This window comes from Empidonax traillii, unplaced genomic scaffold (genome assembly GCF_003031625.1).
Source record: "Empidonax traillii isolate 1590-97213 ecotype Southwest subspecies unplaced genomic scaffold, ASM303162v1 scaffold33:size3420811, whole genome shotgun sequence".
Lineage (NCBI taxonomy): Eukaryota > Metazoa > Chordata > Aves > Passeriformes > Tyrannidae > Empidonax > Empidonax traillii.
The window spans coordinates 1,141,071-1,160,708 of NW_020955226.1; the positions used below are offsets into that span (position 1 = coordinate 1,141,071).

Here is a 19,638-nt window from a genome sequence, read left to right on the forward strand (position 1 = left end):
GAAACAAATGCTCCCTCTATTCCTTCCACTAGTTATTTCTAGAAAGGGAATTGCTCTTACCTACTATGGAGAGAATGACGACGACAAAATCAAAAATATTCCAGCCTATAGTGAAGTAGTAATGTCGAAGTGAAATCAGTTTCAGCACAAATTCTCCAGTGAAAAGGATAATGAACACCAGGTTAATCCGAGATAAAATTGTTTCCATTTCTTTACTCTGGTCGTCTGTTTCTACCATCATTGTTACCATGTTAAGGCAGATGAGTATCATGATGCTGATGTCAAATACTTGTTTAGTTACAAAATCAAAGATCATGCCTTGGAATTTGTTCTGCAAAAACAAAGATGGAATACACTTTACACTCTGAAAATATCTGACTTTAAAAATGCCAATGGGAAAGCAACTCCCTTCAAGATTTAGAAGTGCAGAGCAAGACCCATTCTCAATACAGGTGCTAATATATGCCCAACTCGTGCTGGTTTTTGTCTCATCCTATTAGAGTGAATCAAGTTCAACACTGTTGAACTTGAAGAGACAGGAAAGGAAACAATGCAATAATAAGAGTAATAAAAATGATAATTGATATTCTTGGTGTAAAAAAAGATGATGTAACTTGATAGCCAGCAAGAGTACCAGCCAAATAGAAACTAATTTTCTTGTCTTTATTCTCAGACGGCTGTAGAATGCTAGCCCTCTTTCTTCCTTAAACTAATTGTGCTTGGTGAGATCATTAGACCACTGAAGTTACATGTCTCAAACATACCATGGCTGCAATATCCTAGTTCTTCTTTAGTACTTAGTGCAATGTTTACTGCCATATGTCTCTCCTTAGAAAGGCTATTTATAACTGCTTGGTGCATAAGGTGCAACAAGTATATTTTTTCCAAACACTGTAGGAGTTCAGTAAATAACAAGAGTAGTGTCTTATCTCAGAGAAAAATTTATCCCAATTTATGCTTTACTCCCTAGGGTATTCTTTTATTCCTTAAGATTTTCTGCATCTGTCTTTTTCTTTCAGATTAGGTGACCACTGCCCCTTTCTGTCTTCAGCAGCAAGGGCCAATGCATCCCCATTTCCTACAAATTCTCTGTGAGGAGAAAAAAAACCAAAAAATGAAGTTTATCCCTGCTAACAAGAACCAATAAATGGTACAATCAACTGTGATTTTCTAGGACTTTGGCAGGAAAATTTGAAATGTATCACATTAGCCTCATTAAATCCTACAGTTCACACTTCAGAGTGTATGTTTTTAAATGAAACGTGAATGATCTAATCTGTTGGATTCAAAAGGGGACAAATTCTACATTTACAAGAAAATAAGTGAAAAAATATTTTCTCTCCAGACATAAAACTTTCTCTAACATCATAATCCCAAGCGAGTATTTAATATTAGGGGTATATGAATCAAATCACTCTTACCACTGGCCTCGGAATAGGTTTCTGTGGCTTTTTGGATCCCAGTTTTTTCATTGCATTGTAATATTTCTTCTGTTCTTCTGTCATAAATATATCCTGACCTCCAAAGTAAAGAAATAATACCAAAACTAATTACTATCACATCCACACAAAAAACCATTTAACTATGGTATGTCTCTCTGTAATAAAACATTACATGTATACTTTATTTATATTTTTTAAAAAGGGTTTTTTTCAGGTATTTATAGTGTGGATGCCCATGTACATTCCTAACACACAGAGAAACCCCGTTACTAGAGCCTTGTCAGGTTGACAGTAGAGTTTTTCCAGTGTCTTCGTGCTCACATTTGCTGACACAGCTTAAATGGTTCTTTCTATACTGATGCTGGTAACTCCCTTGCTGAATAGGATATGTTTAGTGAATAGGAGAGTGACTAGTGTCTTCCATGTCCTGTATTCTATATGGATTTTTAGGATTACAGCTAGACAGGTCTAAAAGTGGCATAACTTTGAGACACAAGTTGTGTCAAGGGAGGGTTATTTGTGTGTCATCTGTGGGTTTTAATGACAAAAAAAAAAATCACCTTTGATATAAACTTAAGAAAAGTAATCCATATCATGCCATAGGAAATTAATAATTCAAACACTACTGGAACCTTGACTAACTCCAATTAGCTCTTGTTTGCAGATGCAAAAGCTGCCAGTCAGATGTGCAACTGACTGACTGAATTTCAGTATAAGTAAATTGTGCTTATTGATGAGTCTGCACTAAGTCAGATGGAAGCACAATGTCAAAGTCACTGTCTGTTAAACTGGCTGTCACAGCCTGAAGCATCATCATAATTGATAGAAAGTAACCCCAGATATGTTTGTGACTCTTTTAGGAAACTAAAGAATATTTTCATATGGAAAAATTTCTGTAGTTCACAATTTTCTATCATATACTCTGTTTAGTACTGCTGTTTTTTATTTGGTGATTGGATAAATGCAAATCATATTAGACTGCTTTTTCACAACATACAAAAATTTAGAATGACCCTCAGGTTCTAGTTCTTTTTGGCATTTGAAGGCTTAGAATTGTGAGGCTTCCAAGCATCTTAAATGTGATTAATTGTATTTTTAGATTTTAAAAGTTCTTTAAAACAGAATTGTATGCATTATCAGTAGTATTACTTCTGTGTCAAATCTATACAGAAAAAAACACCCTTCCCGTTATACCTTTATTATTTATAAGAAATTATAGTTGGTATTTTTGTCTAATGACTTCACCTTATTTCTCACAAAAGTGTGTTTCTTAGAAAAACAGAGCTCTTTTGTACACATTTTAACGTGTATCTTTAATCTTATTCATGTAAGGGCTATTGGATGTATTCTTAACCCACTCTTTAATCAGTTTGCAGATCCATTATCCATTGTATGAACACAATGCCAAATTGTATCTTCATTAAGTGTCAACAATTTATATGATTAATTAAAATTAATTTATCGTAATACTTTAAAGTTAATGAAAAAAAAATTATTTCATGGCAGATAATATTACTTCTAATCAAACTAATAATACACATTCCCTTTTTTCATCTTCATTTTAGCTATTTACACAGTCTCCAAACTATTATGAACTGATTCGTGATTTGTGCCTCTATATTTGTCAAAATGTTGAAAAGCAAAGGTCAAAATTACATCAACAGATTTTAAAACAGATTATTATTAAAAAAGAGACATTTTTATTCAAGGTCTTGGAATTACTTTTCATTTTTATTAGTCTTAAATAAATATCTTATAAATTAATTATAGCTAATAATTTATAGCACTATGGAAACATTTTAAATACTTATCTTCTTTTTTTGTTGGTTGAAGTTGTCTATAATGACACCAATGAAAAGGTTCAAGGTGAAAAATGATCCAAATATGATAAAGATGACAAAATAGAGATACATATACAAGTTGTCCTCGTACTTGGGTTGATCTTCTACCTACAAAATATTTTAAATTTTATTACCCATGATAATACTAGACGTAAAACCCAACATATATAATTTATAACTAAGTATATGCTATCCCAGCTAGAAAAGCTATAAACTGCACTAATTTATTAAAAAGAGCCAACATGTTCATTCCTATCAATATCTGGAGAACTGGGAGCTGACAGAATTATTGCTCATATGGAATTTTCAAGTAAATGTGCCCACAGATATGTTTGTGTATGTACATATATAAAAAGTTTCTCATATAGAAGGAATAAGTAATGTGGGACTTGGAGCAGTCATTAGTACTTAAAATTTTAACAGCAGAAACCTAAATATTTTATACTGTATTCAGTATATTTACATGCAACAAAATCAGTAAATTTTACTATTGCCTAAATCTCCCTGGAACTCTTTTGATCTTGCGTGAGCATTCTTACATCCAGCTAAGAACAGATGCTTTCAATACATTTCTAGTGAATATACGTTTTGTGAAATCCATTAAATTGAGGCAAATGCCAAGGAGGATTTTGTATTGTCTTGACTCTTCTGGATTCCACATCTCAACATTTGCACCTCTACAGCAGGAATGAGCACCAATGTAGAAATGCTGAAGATAATGAAACAGGATATTTTACTCTGGGAGACAATATCACTAACATGAGTATTTGTACAGGTTAAACACAGTATTAGTTTTGTAGCCAAGATAAAATTCTAATCTCTAGAAGGCTTAACAGATGATCTTCAACCTCAAAATCCCATTGTTCCTATATATCTAGATAACATAACTGCTCAACCTAAGGAAACAATTAAATGCACCTTCATAAAATATGGAACAAGATTAATATATTCCAGATTTAATAACTGCATCATATAATCTTAAATGAATTCATTCCAATGATTACCAAAGGAATGAGTTATAAAACTCTCCTTTGTTCTTTTACATTAATATTAGCACTTCCAAAAAAAATGTCTCCCTAAGTTATTTTAGCTTATTTGACCCAAACAGAAGAAGTGGGATTAATTCTTTCCAGCAAAAATTCTAAGAATCAAAAAAATGTGTATTGGTGCTGATTATAATTTTTCATGCTATTTTGTGTGTAAGTGCTTAAATTCTATACCCTATATCAGAATATAACCAACAGATGATCTTTAAAGTCTTATACTTACATCTCGTGAATCAACAGCAGCATACATAATATCCATCCATCCTTTGAAAGTAGCCTAGAAATAAAACACAGTTGTTTATCTTCCCTGTAAAAATTCAAAATGTGGACATTAACCAGGTTATTTATTTATTTATCTAGACCGTAACTGTTAATAAAATCAGTTCTAAATGTATAAACCACAACTAACAACACAGGTATAATAAAAACATTTTTCATAGTTTTTTTGAGAATTTATTTTTTGAGTATTCAAGAAATATTGAAAACCAGGCTCTGAAGGTCTCAGCAAGGCCACGGTGTGTTTGGAGCTGCAGATGATTACTTTGCAGGTGAAGAATGATAGACTTAGGACATTAATGCTAGAGATGTTTAGGTAGAATCCACTAGAATCACCCATGGCTGCAGCCATTTTGTTTAGTTTACAGCATGAATTGATGAAATCAGCAATACAAGTTTTGGAACAGATATCAACATGCATCTGAATGGTTTTTAATGTGTTTAAACTGACATGGTATTTTTAGAAATGTTTTAATCCCACATAGCTAAAAGGTAGACTGTTCAAAGTAAAAATATACATTGGTTCTTGAGAGATTTGTTTTAGAGAAGACCAAAAAGTGAACTGTGAAAGAGCTGCGATTAACATCTATAAGAATCTGGCTGAGAGACTGTGTCTATATAAAGAGTAAAAAAGATTTGTCATCATTGCTCTAAGAAGGTGATTTTCAAGGATGCAGAATGTCTGCTTTCTAAGGAACGCCAAAGGGTTGGTGTGATATGCTGGTGGAAGTGTGAGTGCACAGTCACTAGCCATATTTTCCCAATAAAGAAAAAAGGAACTAAAAAGCCTGTGAAATGAACAGACAAAGAGCATTACTCTGAGGAGATTCAGGAGAAGAACCATCTCAAGGAGTATATTTCCATCTGTGCTTGCCAGAAGTAGCTCTGGTGCTTTGGTATAGTTGCCAGTTTTCACACCAGAAAACTTGCACTCTGGAAGTGTTCATATCCTCCTGAATCTTGAAGTGCAGCACCAGTTTACTGGGAAGGTATGCTTGGAGCCAGGCTCCACAGAACTTTCTGGCTCAGTTGACAATTGGCAGCCATTTGGCAAACTTTGCATAGCAACATTAGGAAAGGAGGAGAGTTAAATGAGAGCAATAAATGCAGAATAAGAGTGGAGGGAGACTGTTAATGGAGACAATCAGGTGAAGAGGTGAAGATGCTCAAGGATCCCTTAATGTCTGCAGGAAAAGTAAAAGTCAGAAGGGAATATTTGAGAAGGAAAATTTTGGAAAATCAGGACAGAAAAAAAAAAAAAAAAAGAGAAGAAGAATGAAAATTTTCACAATATTGAAGTAGTCATTAAAGGCCAAGACTGTCTGGATATGTGATAAGGATGAAATTCAGACAGAGCTTCAAGAGACTAGCAGTTTTCCTTATACATCTTCAGAGGCAACTACTAAGACAGTTCACTTTAACCTCCAGTACAAGAGTAGCAATGAGATCTGAAGTCAGAGAATCAGAATCATCAGTCAGTACTACTACTCAGCACATGGGAGTCACGTTGCCTTTAGAGGCAAAACATTTTAAGCCAGGTAGTTAATTTTGGAATTAAGGTCAACTAGGGATACTGACCTGCCCTGAGATAGAAGGGACAAGCATACAAGTCTTGGATAACTTGGAATATCAGAGCTGTAACAATCTCATGACATTTCTGACATCTTTTCATTCAATGAAGCTGTATGTCAAGTTAGAGACAAGTGATTCTACACAAGTCCAATCATCTAAACTTCATGCTTTCTTGCTTGTGTTTCCAGTCAATCCCACCCAATCAGAAGCTCCATTCTAAGCCAAGGAGCCTGTAAAGAGCTAAGGTCTTTGTTTCTCTGACATAAATAAAATATGCTCAGTACTTAGAACAAAGGCATTTCTGTACCACAGTGCACAGGATAAGGAATTGAAGGGAAATACAATTTCCAAATTTTGTATAAGTAGCAGTAATTAATGGGATGAATATTCCATATGATAGGATAACATCTAATACTTCACAAGGATAATACTGTAAGTAACACAGTGCTTATTTAGTATACTATAATGACTCTTTAATTAACATTAAGGAATATGATAGTTCTATACTGCGCATCACTAAAAAGATTCCTGTACCTTTTTCACTATTTTCGTGTTATTATCATCATGAGATTGTATTCCCTAGCCTTGGAATGGAAAATTACTACCATTAATACAAAAATTACAAGAAACAATGCAATAGAGCTGTGTGAGCTGCAAATCACTGCTACAAAGAAATTATTCCACCATTTAACAGTATTTTTTCCTAGAATCTTAAAAATAAAATATATAAATTTACTTACTACTTGAAGCAGAGCAAGATATCCAGCTCCTACATTATCGAAGTTTACTTTCACATTTTTCCATCGGGCACTTTGATTGTTTTTTATGAGTTCCTGACACTGAGTATAATTGTTGACATCACTGATATCAAACATCTCACCAGTCGTGGTGTTGACACAGTGATAGAATTTTCCAGCAAACAGGTTTACTCCCATGATGCTGAAGATTAGCCAGAATATAAGACATACCAGCAATACATTCATGATAGAAGGGATTGCTCCGACAAGGGCATTTACAACCACCTAGTGTACAAATTAGACAAAATAGCCACTTAGTTCATGAAGAGAAAAAAAAAATTTAAAACACTTTAAAAATGTTAAAACAGTATTAATATGGGATGAGCCGTTTAAATACTACATTAAAATTTATGGAGGAAACATTTATTAAGCTTTAATAAAATGTTAATGAGATTGCAAAAAGCAAGAAATAAAATAACATGAAACCAAAGACAATGCAAAAGTCTGAAAAAAAAATCAAAAAGCGAAAGAAAACCTGTTAGTAGCAAGATGGATTCTTAGAATTTGTGTGCTCTAGAGAAAAAGAGAGAAATAAATGTTAAATTTCAACAATATAAATCAAATTCTATAAATAAAAATAAATAGAAAATAAACCAGAAAAAGCTTAAAAAATGATGATGCAGAAGACTGAATATAAATGTCTGCATGTAAAACTATCATTAGTAATAATTTTATTCTTAGAAACTTTATGTATATATTGGCAGCAGTGTATTTTAGTATCCACATACAATGTAACACACTTCTTATTTGGATGTTGAAGAGCTATGACTAGTCTATAAACATGTATTGCAGCACTGGAGTACTTTGGGGTGAAAAATTAAAAGGAGATTTCTCAATAATTTTTCCTTGTTTTTCCAGGAAATACCATAGTCTGCTTTTTAGTTTTTTGTTTGTTTGTTTGTTTGTTTGTTTTGTTTGTTTTTGTTTTGTTTTTGTTTTTTGTTTTTGTTTGTTGTAGTTTGGTTTGGTTTGGTTTGGTTTGGTTTGGTTTGGTTTTTTGTCAGATTGGCAGAACATGAAAATAGTATTTTTCTCAACAGGACAGTTTTAGCTGTCTATAAAGAAATGTAAGAGTACAGCAGATGCATTCAAATGAAGTAAAAGAACGCTAGCTGAGAAAACAATTTCACACCTCTCCCCTTCTACACTTCCAACCCTATGCTTATTTCAGGTGTCAGTTCAGAAAATCTTTCCTTAATACTACAGCATTTACTGTGGGACTTTTTTTTCCCAGGCAGATAGACAGGGAGCCACAGTGAGTTTTAGTTTCTGGTGTGCCACTCTTGTTAGCTTCTTAATCTTGTTTTGGTTTTTCTGTCTAATCCTGTTCCATCCTGAACCACTGACAAACTAACAGAAGTTAGCTACAGAAATTGATAAAAAAAGTTCCCAGCTAAACTGCAAAAAAACTCCGATCCTTTGTTCTAAAATCTGTCATATCCATTTACTTTTCTAGGTCCAGAAATCCATGGAAATTTCAACAGTCAGTGGGCTGGGATAAGAGAACTGCAGCAGTGAGTACGCAAATGTAATGAGCACAAGGTCTGATCTCCAAATGTAAGTTGTACACAGGTCTTGTTTATAAGGACATGTCGGAAGGCCTTTTTCCACGTTTTTGCATGCATTCCCATTCTGGAGTTCTTTGAAGAAGGCATGAGTGGAACCATTAACACATGAATTTTTATATGCATACATTCGTTCAGACTCATTCATTTTATCTCACCCTCATTCCTTCAAATCGTGACAAGGCTCTTAAAGGTCTTAAAGCTCTTAAAGTCCGTAGTGATTTAATGGCACCAAGTTCAGAATAGCCCAGAGCATTGGCTATTAAACTAACCAATGAGACCTACAGAATACAGAAACAATATTATTTAGAAATGTTTCTACACTGTTTATTTAAAAAACAACCAAACAGATCCAATAAAAAAATCAACAGTGACAAACTGTAAAATTACAATTTTCATACTCATAAAGGTCTCATAAAGGCATGGTTGATAAAGGAATATATGCTATTAAATGCCTATTATGGTTCAATGATGTTTAACAGTCATATGGAAGCACAGTTTTAGCGAAGGATATGATTTTCAGGAATATATAAAGACAAAATAGCCATACTTTCCATAACTTCACTGATGTTTAACCTTCCAAACAATTTAAAATTCTGAATATATTAGAATATTTGATTAACTACGGACAATCTTCTGAATATCCAAAATCACTAATAATATGCTAAATATTTTAGTGGTTATTTTAAAATATTTATTATAAATATTACTTCTAAGTCAGTTTGTAGCAACAATAACAAGGATATTTCTGAAATATGTATTGAAAGAGGTGGTACTTTCTCACTTGCCTGACAAATCACTATTTTTTTTATATAAGATAATATTTTGTATAGGAATTATGGGATAGATATTAACAGCCTTAACTAGCCTTATAAATCTCATAGTAAGGGCTTTATTATCTACAGCATAGTAGGTAAGATCCTGATGCATGTTACTGGGATTTTATTATAAGACAATGCACTGAAGTAAGGCACAATTAATTTGCTTTTCAAATGGAACTGAGGTATAGACAGTGTTAATGTGAAAGAAATTCATTTACTTTGAGCAGTTTTGGAGACAGGAGTGGGGAAACATCATACCTTACTCATATTTTATTCAGTTCTACCACCAAAAGCATGGAAGACACATAAATGAACATAGACATATTTCAGTCCTTGAAAAAATTCCTCAAATGTTCATTTCTGTGTAGAGCTCTTCAAAGGCTGTACAGAGACAGGCATTCACTGATAAGGGTGGTAAAATTTTGTCCATTATTTGAAACGTGGGTTTCCTATGTTACTTATATCCATAAGGAACAATTAGATGATTACAAACACAAAGGTTACAAGGTCATGTCTCAAAAGGACAAGCCAAGAGCAAAATTAAATCAATTATTCATTACTATGTTGCTATATATATTAATCTAACAGAAAATAGTATTTTAGTGAATTCATATCACTGTATATTTCAACTGGATTACATGCCAGGATGTAATTCTTTTTATCAAAGGATTATTTTATTGCTGCAATGGATAAATGGAACTTGCTGTGATTTATAAGCATATTAGGAAGAAAATCTTACTCATTTTCTGTAGTCTGTGACTGAAGTCTGTTCAGTTACAAGATATAACATTAGTGTTTCTGCCATTACATTAACTACTGTCATTAATTGTTATTAATAACTGCCATTTGTACACCTTATTTGTCTTGTGATTCTGCAGTGAGAGAGTTCTTTTTTATCCATAGCCACTATTAATATATTCCAGAGATAACAAGACATGGAATTTTCTGTATTTTTAATAGAATATTCATTTATTCTTTCACATCAACAAGATGCCCAGACATGACAATAAACTTTAGTGTAAAGACAGGACATTTTACGAATGAAAATTAAACTATGAAACAAATATTAAAAAAATCCCTCTGGGAGAGTAAGACATCTCTTTTAAAACTGAACTCACATTAATGGCTACTTCATTTTATACCTTTCTCCCCAAACTAGCACCGTGCCTTAGCTGTCTTTCACAAACCAGACTCCTTCCAAGCTAGTTAGATACTGGAGCTCCTCTAAACTCAGTAGCACTGTGTGCACTGAGAGTTCTCAGGTTCTGACTGTAAGGTCTTTTTTGTGCTTTCTAAAACTACTGGCAGCTTTCTTATGATGGTGCTAATGCTCTTACACCATAAACCTGAAGAGAAATACTTCATCTGTTGGAAACAACATGTTTCCCTCTGAAGGACAGTTCATACGAGAAACAGAGATCTGCTTGGAATTCTACTGGATATACAGCTGTTCTGTACTGCTCTGGTGTTCTTAGTCTTCTCAGCTTGGTCTTCTCTCATCTGTTCCACTTGTTTTGTTGCTAGTAGGTGAGAAAATAAATGTCTCTATACACTGATAATTAGATTAATTTCTTTATTTTGAAACAAGAATGCATGCAGATGCAGTAATTTTAAGAAATGAAAATGAACTCAAAATAGTGGAAAGATTGTTTACATCTGTCTCCTAAAACTACGGAGTGGTATGTCCTTATCTTTATTTATCTTCTAAGGTAGAAACTTGGCAGTCACAATTAGGCCTGCTCAAAATCTTCACTCAGGGTTGTCATCTGAGCCAGACCATTGATCACACACAGTTTGACTCTATTTCTTTTTAGGCCTAAAAGTTTGATCCATAGGAATTCTATGCGGCTTGGGGATGGGGCTAATTATGGCCCTGTGCTAAAATGTATGTATTTCTATACGTACTTCATTAATAACTCTTAATTTAACCTGTTTTACTGGCAAGTAATCAAAATTTATTTTGTTTAGATGCATAATTGCAAGCTATGATTCTGTTTCCTGACTCACTGAACAACAGTCTTGGGGTTTATGCCTATGTCATCAGAATATCCCTTTGAATTAATTAATTAATATCATTATTTTCTGGATTTTCCAAGCCAGATAGCAAACATGTTAAGATGCACATAATGAAATATGAGACTGGCTAGGAAGAAAAAGTGACATTTCTTTATATATCTGGTTTCCCAGAACATCAATATTCTTATTTCTTATTAGTTTGACTATGAAGTTGTCAGGGCATCAGTTGCTTCTTACTCTATACACATGGCATTTAATGCAGTAGTATAATGTGGCCTTGATATTTTCCAGAATGTTGCTGCTGAGTTAATTATTCTGGAAAGGTAACAAAAGAGTTGAAAGCTGTTTCACAAAAAGCATGAAACGTTTTTAGCTATATGAAAGAAATATTAATCAGGCCATCAATATGACCGTCTTTTAACATACTATAACACAAGCCCAGTTGGAGGATTTCACATTTAATTGTTCAAAACTTGTACCCAGTGGAATTCTATCAGGTGTGAGCAATTTCAGGGGCATCAAATATTTCATTCCACTTACAGACTTATTACTGTCCCTCAGTATTTGGCAAATACATGATTTGTTTTAAATGTTGCTTATTTCCATTTCATGCATATAGGATTTATTAACACAGTGATTTAAAAATAAAGTGTCTAGACCAAATTATAGGACCAACTCATAAAGTTTAAAAATATACATAAAAAATGTTATCAATTAAAGATTATCTAAGGTTACACATCATAGCAGAAAACTACACAAACAAATGTAATAACTGAAAAATTCATCCCAGTCTTCTTTCCTGATGTCCTAGTTAGTTCCTAGCTTGGTGGCAAAGACAACTTAAAATCATTACAGCTGTATCCTAAAACCTAGACAAAATAAACTCATGAGAGATGGCTTCTGGAAGGAGGGGTAAAAGCAAAAACCAAAGTACAGGATGACATGTGTCATACAATCTAGTTACGTTGGGTTAAGACATTGTTGTCTCAAACCTTTTCTGGACATCTCTGTCACGATTAGCTTTCCTCCAAAAAAGTGAGTATGTCCGTTATCCAGGGGTGTCTGGATACAAAATTCAGTCTCTTTGCTGAAACCACCGATAAACGTGTTTGATCTAATTTACCAGATTGTGATTTTGGGTACATAAGCCACTCCACCCAAATATCTGCTCCTTGCTACAGATATTCTGGCATCAGGAAGCAGAGTGGAGTGGAGAGATGGCACGATAAAGTCTTAAACTGAGGTAGGCAGATGTACCAGGAGTCATCTGTCACAACTGTAAATTGACAGAGCTGAAAATTACCATTTCTTAGTGTAATTATTAAAATCTAATTTGGTCACAGACAGTGAGAGCAACTATGGTTACTTCTCACGGTGAGTGACTCGGGTATCTGAGATATTAAAGGTCAAAGCCCTAAAGGATTATCAGTGTTTACTCTTGAATAATTCTAGAGAATGGAATTAAACGATTTGATTAACTTTAGTCACTTCTAATGAGGAAGGAGACACTGGTGTTCTCACTGGCAGAATGCCACTGAATCACACCTGTTTAAACTGTCTGTTAAAGCAGCAGAGATTCTCTGCCTTTCTACAGGAAGATAACATGAGGTCACATATTTCTTCCAAGTGCTGTCTGATGGTGCTAAAGAAAAGCATCTCTTAGACTAAACTAAAAAAACAGAGTATGGTTTAGAATAATCTGTTTAGGTGTAAGTTACAAAAAGAATAATTAAAATATGAATTTTAGTTTATCTGAAAAAAATCCATTCTTAACATAATCCTGTAAAGGAGCATCTCTACTTCAGCAGGTTAGAAAAAAGAGGTGGTCTTTCATTTTGAGTTATGGGCCAATCTAGCTAGTTTTTTGTTTGTTTGTTTGTTTGTTTGTTTAGTTCGAGTTACAAATCTCATACATTTCTGCATATATAAGGGATAACTATTGATAGGACCAAGATTTATGCAAACTTCTCAAGAAATATGGCAGCATGAACAGAAATTACTATAAATTGCCCTGAGATGCCATCTCTCAGTTCCACACTGAGGACATGTAGAGCCAATGAACTGGGTCAGATAATGTGTGAAGGCAAGAAACCAAAATATTCTGGGAGCAAAACCAACTTTGATCCCTTCTGACAACATAAGCAAGGCCTTTGCACAGAAGTGTATCACAGCTGGGAAGGCAGCCAAGAAACCTTGTATTCTCTTCTGTCATAAACCCTGCCAAGTCACAGCTGATTTAACTATTGCAGATTGTCAGCCTATTAAAACTAATTAATTTTTAGACCACATAGCCACCTCCTTTCTGTTTTTACTACAAATGGTAACAGGATAGTTTTGAGGGAGAAAGTTCTGAGAACTCAGATGAAATCCGGACCAAATGTATTTTGTTGCACTTGAAAAGTTGCAGTGTTTGCAGAAGAAACTTGAACAATGAACTGTCTTATTTGCTAAGGAATAAAGATAACATATTTAAAAACTAGGTTTTTTCTTCATAAAATCTCTTGATACATCATGGGTATGAAATTATTAACCATGGAGAACGTCCAGCCATCATTTTCCTTTTGACACATGAATGTACTTCAAATAACACCTCCAGGTCACTGCAGGCTATTATTAAGGCAGTATAACTATACAGTGTGAATTAGTTTTGCATGTTTATAAGATTAGTTAGTGGTAATGAATTTTACAACATCAAAAACTTTACTGTTGTGAATTTTACAATATTAATGACTGCGTACTTACATCAACAATCAGGAAGTCCAGCCAGCACCAGGCATTAGTAAAATATATTTGAAAACCATATGCTACCCATTTTAAAAGCATTTCCAAAATGAAAATATACGTAAAAACTTTGTCAGCATATTCCAGCATGGTCTTGATAGTTTTGCGTTGTTCAATATATATATCTTCAAAAGCCTATAAAAATATATCCAGGCATTACTACTATTTCACAGAATATGGATGATAAAATTAAGGAATAAATAATATAAATAAGTAGGTTAGAGCTAATCTTTCCCCTTGTTCTTATTCATCCTCTTATTTTATATCTTTCCCATCTTTAATCATATTACAAGTTAGAGCAATATTATTTATTCTTCCCTGTCTGGAGTTGAAAAAAAATATATATATGTGTATGTATGTATGTATATTCTATTTTAGCAATGTATGAAGAAATAAACTTTTTATCCTCTGTGGTATTAAGAAACTTTCACATATACACACAAAAACCCCCAACCCTTTCCTACAGAACATCAGTTTTAGATATGTCTATTGCATTCTAGAAAGCCCCTAGAAGGATTCCATTTCTACCCTCCATCAATCAAACATATGTTTAAAAGTCAAATTAAAAAGCAATGTATTTGCTAGAATGTACATCTATGCATATTGTAACAACTGTTCAACTTGAGTAAAGCTGGAAAGACAGGTAATATAAATCTTTTTGAAAAGTGGTTGTTAAGTTTAATTTGCTGCTGCATTGTTCCATAGCTCCTGCCTTCAAAAAAAAGAAACAGAATGAAGCAATTATTTCATTTTTTGGTATGGTCTTTCATAAGGAAAATTCAAGGAGTGGCTGAGCCTAGAAGGAATTAAGGATTTAAAACCATACATTTAGTAATATATTCCCAGTTAACAGTCCTTTGTACTCAGCCCTCTTGACAAACATGCTGAAAATTGGCAGGCAATTTAAACTTTGAGTGGCTTTGAGTGACAAAATTGCACAAGTTTTAGTTTTACACTGATAAGAAAAATGTATCACTAAAAAGGTGCATGTGAAATTTATCAAACTTTTTCAAGTTTAGGTCAAGTTTCATTCCATCCTGAAATGATAAAATGCAGGGAGTTTTATACAGCTCCAAGCAAAACAAGTCTTTCAGAAGCAAATTTGATTTTTGCTGTGGCTCCTAAAGAGATATCTAAATATATCAGCATCTGCAATTTTGTTCTACTTACTAGTGCTCCACTGCTGAGGAGAATCATGAATACAATGAAAGTCTCAAACCAGTTGTGTTCAACTATGCTGTAGCAGGTCTTTCTAAGATTCCACCAAGTTTTTCCTTTGCCATCCTCTATACTTACTTGACAACACGGAAATTTCTGCACACAACCTGCATTAGATTAAGAGACATTAGGATCCAAAAGGCAGTTACTTCAAAGTCAACATTTACTGTCATATCAATATTGTTAAAAGTTTTAACTAATTTTATAATATTTTTTTAATTAGTCACTGGAATGCTTAATAGGATATCAAATCACATATGATGATGAATATCTGAATTTAGATAACTAATCTTGATATAAACCAGAAAATAGTAGACATAATTATGAGTAAACTCGATCCAAAAAACACTGATTTTTTTTTTGACTGCTAGCATGTAACTGTTCCAACTGTTGGTGGAGTCGCACAATAGTTTATTTGTTCCAAATTTAAAGGGCCCTTTCAAATAACCGAAAAGCATTTTAACAGCAGAAAAGTTAATGACATTTCTTCATTACAAAATGTATGCAGTGGCCAGATAGATAAAGTTACTTAAAGACTAGGGAAACCTTCTTTTCTGATTTCCAGCATTCTAGGATAAAAGTACTTTCTTTTGATTTTTGAGGTCATGAAGAACTTACATATGCCTAGCAATAAAGTCATTTTAGCAATACATCTCTTAAGTGAACAGTTATTCTACAACCTTCTGTAAAACAGGCTTCTGGTTCAAGAGCTTCTTCACTTTCAATTTCTGCTTGCTCGCCCTCTCCAGGAGGAGCAATATCAACTGTGCTGCCTTCTGATGAGCTTGATGCATTTAGTTTCTGCAAGTAAAGTTCCACAGAACAATTTTTCTCATTAGATACATATTCTGTAAGAAATGGTACTGAATCAAATCATGCCAGTCTGACTTTTGAAGAATGGTAAACTTACAAATATGCATCACCAAAAGTAAAACCACAGTAATGACATGTACATTGTACAGTTCTGTTTCCCAGTTTATCTTCTCATAGGGAACAATTAGATATAATTTCGCTACTAACCTGATCCATGTATATGACTTCTGAAGAATTCTCAACAGAATTAAAACGGCAGAGTCTGCATGTACCCAACTCTCAAATTACTTAATTTTCTTTACTATTATACTGGATTACACTGAAAATGTGTCTTAGTTTTCTGAGTGAAATGAACTAACAGAAATCTCCACTAACATACACCTTATCTGGATTTAAAAGCTGTAAATGTAATAGCATTTAATTGCAATTTTCTGCACAATTTAATTTTTGCATAAAGCACAAATTAACAGATCCAAAATACCTTCTTTGCATTCCTGTCTTGTGTGCTTATTGAAAGACCTCCTGATGTCCGTTCTACCCCAAATTTTTCTGTCATTCTACTACTTTTTTGTACAGTGAAATACTATAGCCCTTACTACAGTAAAAGCACTTCTAGATCTAAAAACTGCGAGAATTGGAGAGTGATATAAAACAACTCAAATAAAGAAACTTTTTACCAAGTACATTCAAATTCTGATCAGGTCAAACTGTTCATCAGTCATGCAAGACTGCCCATAATTTTGTCCTTTTAAGAAAGCATATTTTGAAAGGACAAACCTGCTAAAAATGCACACACCAAATACAATAATCAGACAGAGTTTATAATTTGTTTTCAGTTGTCAATACTGTTGTGTCTTTAATTGTTTCCATCCAAAATAGATTCTCTTTAACAGTGAAATAAGGCTTGTAATCAGAAAGCAACAAAAAAAAAATCATGGCAGTGAAATTCTTCTGATTTACCCTGTGTAGCAGTAGTACATAGGAATTTCAACGGGGGATGTAGAATGCACCTCTAACTTAAATACTTTAAATTGTACAGATATTGACTAGACCTGTGGATTTAGTTTAGCAAATCTGGTCATGTCCTTTGACCTCTGGATGAAGGCCATGTAGAGAAAGGATGAAGACCTTTCTATACAATTTTGTTGAGAGAATGCTTAATACCAACCACGTTTTGCATTTAGTTTTCAAGATAGTGATATTTTTAGAATATAAAAAAACCCTTCTGTTCAGAGGATTTGAAGGATTTTGCAACAAATAATAAACAATAACTTGTTTTTTGAGAGAGGCATTTCCATGTCGTCTCTTCTTCTTCAGAGACACTGCTGCAAATTAAAACTAGTTATTTAACTCTTCAGTTAAAACCCAGTCTCTTCAGGAGAATATATTGGCAGCTAAGGGCTTTCTCTGCCAAGAATTAAGTAAATAGCACATATATCTTAATACAGCTTTGTAATCAATTCTTTCCTCATATTCAACTCTTACATTAGATGAATGAAGTTTAAACTAAAAGTCATGTTGAGTAATGGTTAATTTTCAGGGCTAATTTTCAAAAAGCTGCCTTTTGCACACATGTGCAAATGTAATCAATATAGGGTCACTCAGACATCAGGTTGTTACCGCATTGTGACCAAAAATAAAGGACTTGTCACATAATAGAAAAGATTTCTGACAAGCACACAGGTATGAGTTTCAAAACCACTCTTTCCCTTTTTAAATATCATCATCTGTCATGGAAAATCCTGATAAATGTGAAAAGATTTTGATAAATACATTGAGAACTAGATGCCTCCAAAGTTTAGGGGTTTTGTTTAGTAAACGTTTTAAAATTCCTTGTTTCATTTTTTCATACTCCGCTTCCTCTATGATTTCCAGAATTTATATATGTAAAATAGTTACAGACTTATTGCCTCTAAATGGAATCATTTATTACTGGTCATGTAAATCTGTAAGTCTGGAATAAAATATTGCATATCTTACATTGTGAGAATATTTTAAATTTCATGAATTTCATGATCTATATTACATTTACAAAACGAAGTGCCCAGTAACGTATGCTATATTAAGCATTATTAGCACACCACCTTATTATCCACACATAAGGTTCTCTGTCTTTTAAAAAGGAAATAATACTTGTGAATTAACTCTCTTTTTATATATCATAGAAATAGCAAGAAATAAGAAGTCTGAAACTTTTCATTGAAATTATAGGCAGTTTCTCCATTAAATAAAAAACAAATGTTGTGAAAATAATTATCTGTTACATTCAAGTTAGGAAAATTAAAACTAATTCATGGCCTGATCCATCATCATTAAATCAATTACTGACTTTACAGCAGGAAGGCAAAGGTTCACAGTAAGCATCAATTCTAAATCTAGGAGTGCAAATTAAAAGGCAATCAAATTTTTAACTGCATCTTTCCATGTAAACTCTGCTGCAGATAGTCCTGTCAGCATAGTTGCTAAAAAACCATATGACAAAAGTGCAATTTATAACAAAAAAAAACTACTATAATTCTCTTAAATAATTTTCACATAAAGCATTCCCTTCACTATTTTTCAAATAATCTCAAACAACTGTATTTTTAAGAAAAAAACCTCATTAGTTAATAAAACTCCTCTTCTTTGCTTCAAGACCCTAAATTAGGAAAGAACCAATACATTTTAAATAAGGTGACATTAATGATATTCTTTCTAGCAATGAAACTAATAAAGTTAATAGGAAGCTCAAGATACATGATAGATTAGCACAACCTTCTTTTCAGCTCATAAATGTGATTATCAGCCTCTAGAACACACCATGGCCTATAAACACTTATTTGCATCTTCCATGATATCACATTTTCCTCTATAAGGAAACATTTGAAAGCGATTGCTTATGATGCAGCATTCTCAAGGCCTGAATCAGCAAAACAACATGCTTGACTAGAGCAGAAGCCTGAGCAATACTGTGGAAATCACACACAAAAATAAAAAAAAACACCCAGACTACCTCAATGGGATTATATTTTGCTGAAAACAGTAATATAAATATTATTGTGTAGAATATAACAGAAAAAATGCTTCAGCACCAAAACCCAAATACTTGGTTAATGTGTGTATAATCAGCCTCCATAATGTCCTTTCAGAGCAATGCATCTTTTACCAACAGCTTTGATCATTAAAACAAGCTTTGACCAACAGCGTATTAGTGTGCCCATTTACAAGAAAAAGCATTCACTTAAGGCCCAGTCTTGCTCTCATTTGATTCTATTCTTGATTTCAATAAGAGCAAGAGCAGGCTACTAAAATTTTAAGCTTTACAAATGGCTTCATGATTCAAGTGACAATAAAATAAAGGGATTCAGCCATTACAAATTGCCTTCAGTAATCCAGCCATGTGGTTTTATCCTTTGAATCTTGAAAGCTGCACTGTAATTGAGTGAAAAAATATAAAATTATGGAAACCGA

At 33.3% G+C, this 19,638-nt stretch overlaps 1 protein-coding gene across 3 annotated transcripts in view; it reads right to left on the reverse strand.

Moving 5' to 3' along the window:
• LOC114073739 (sodium channel protein type 3 subunit alpha) overlaps positions 1-19,638 on the reverse strand; it is a 70,414-nt gene that overhangs the window by 968 nt on the left and 49,808 nt on the right. For 2 of the 3 annotated variants that reach the window (XM_027911495.1, XM_027911496.1), the window contains exons 20-28: positions 16,056-16,176; positions 15,328-15,482; positions 14,119-14,292; positions 8,698-8,820; positions 6,918-7,199; positions 4,553-4,606; positions 3,254-3,391; positions 1,422-1,526; positions 16-331 (exon numbers count right to left, since the gene is read on the reverse strand). In XM_027911495.1, the coding sequence (XP_027767296.1) occupies positions 29-331; positions 1,422-1,526; positions 3,254-3,391; positions 4,553-4,606; positions 6,918-7,199; positions 8,698-8,820; positions 14,119-14,292; positions 15,328-15,482; positions 16,056-16,176 (1,455 nt within the window). In that variant the 3' untranslated portion in view covers positions 16-28. The remainder of the gene's footprint in view (positions 1-15; positions 332-1,421; positions 1,527-3,253; positions 3,392-4,552; positions 4,607-6,917; positions 7,200-8,697; positions 8,821-14,118; positions 14,293-15,327; positions 15,483-16,055; positions 16,177-19,638) is intronic. The other variant, XM_027911497.1, reaches the window with a different exon arrangement.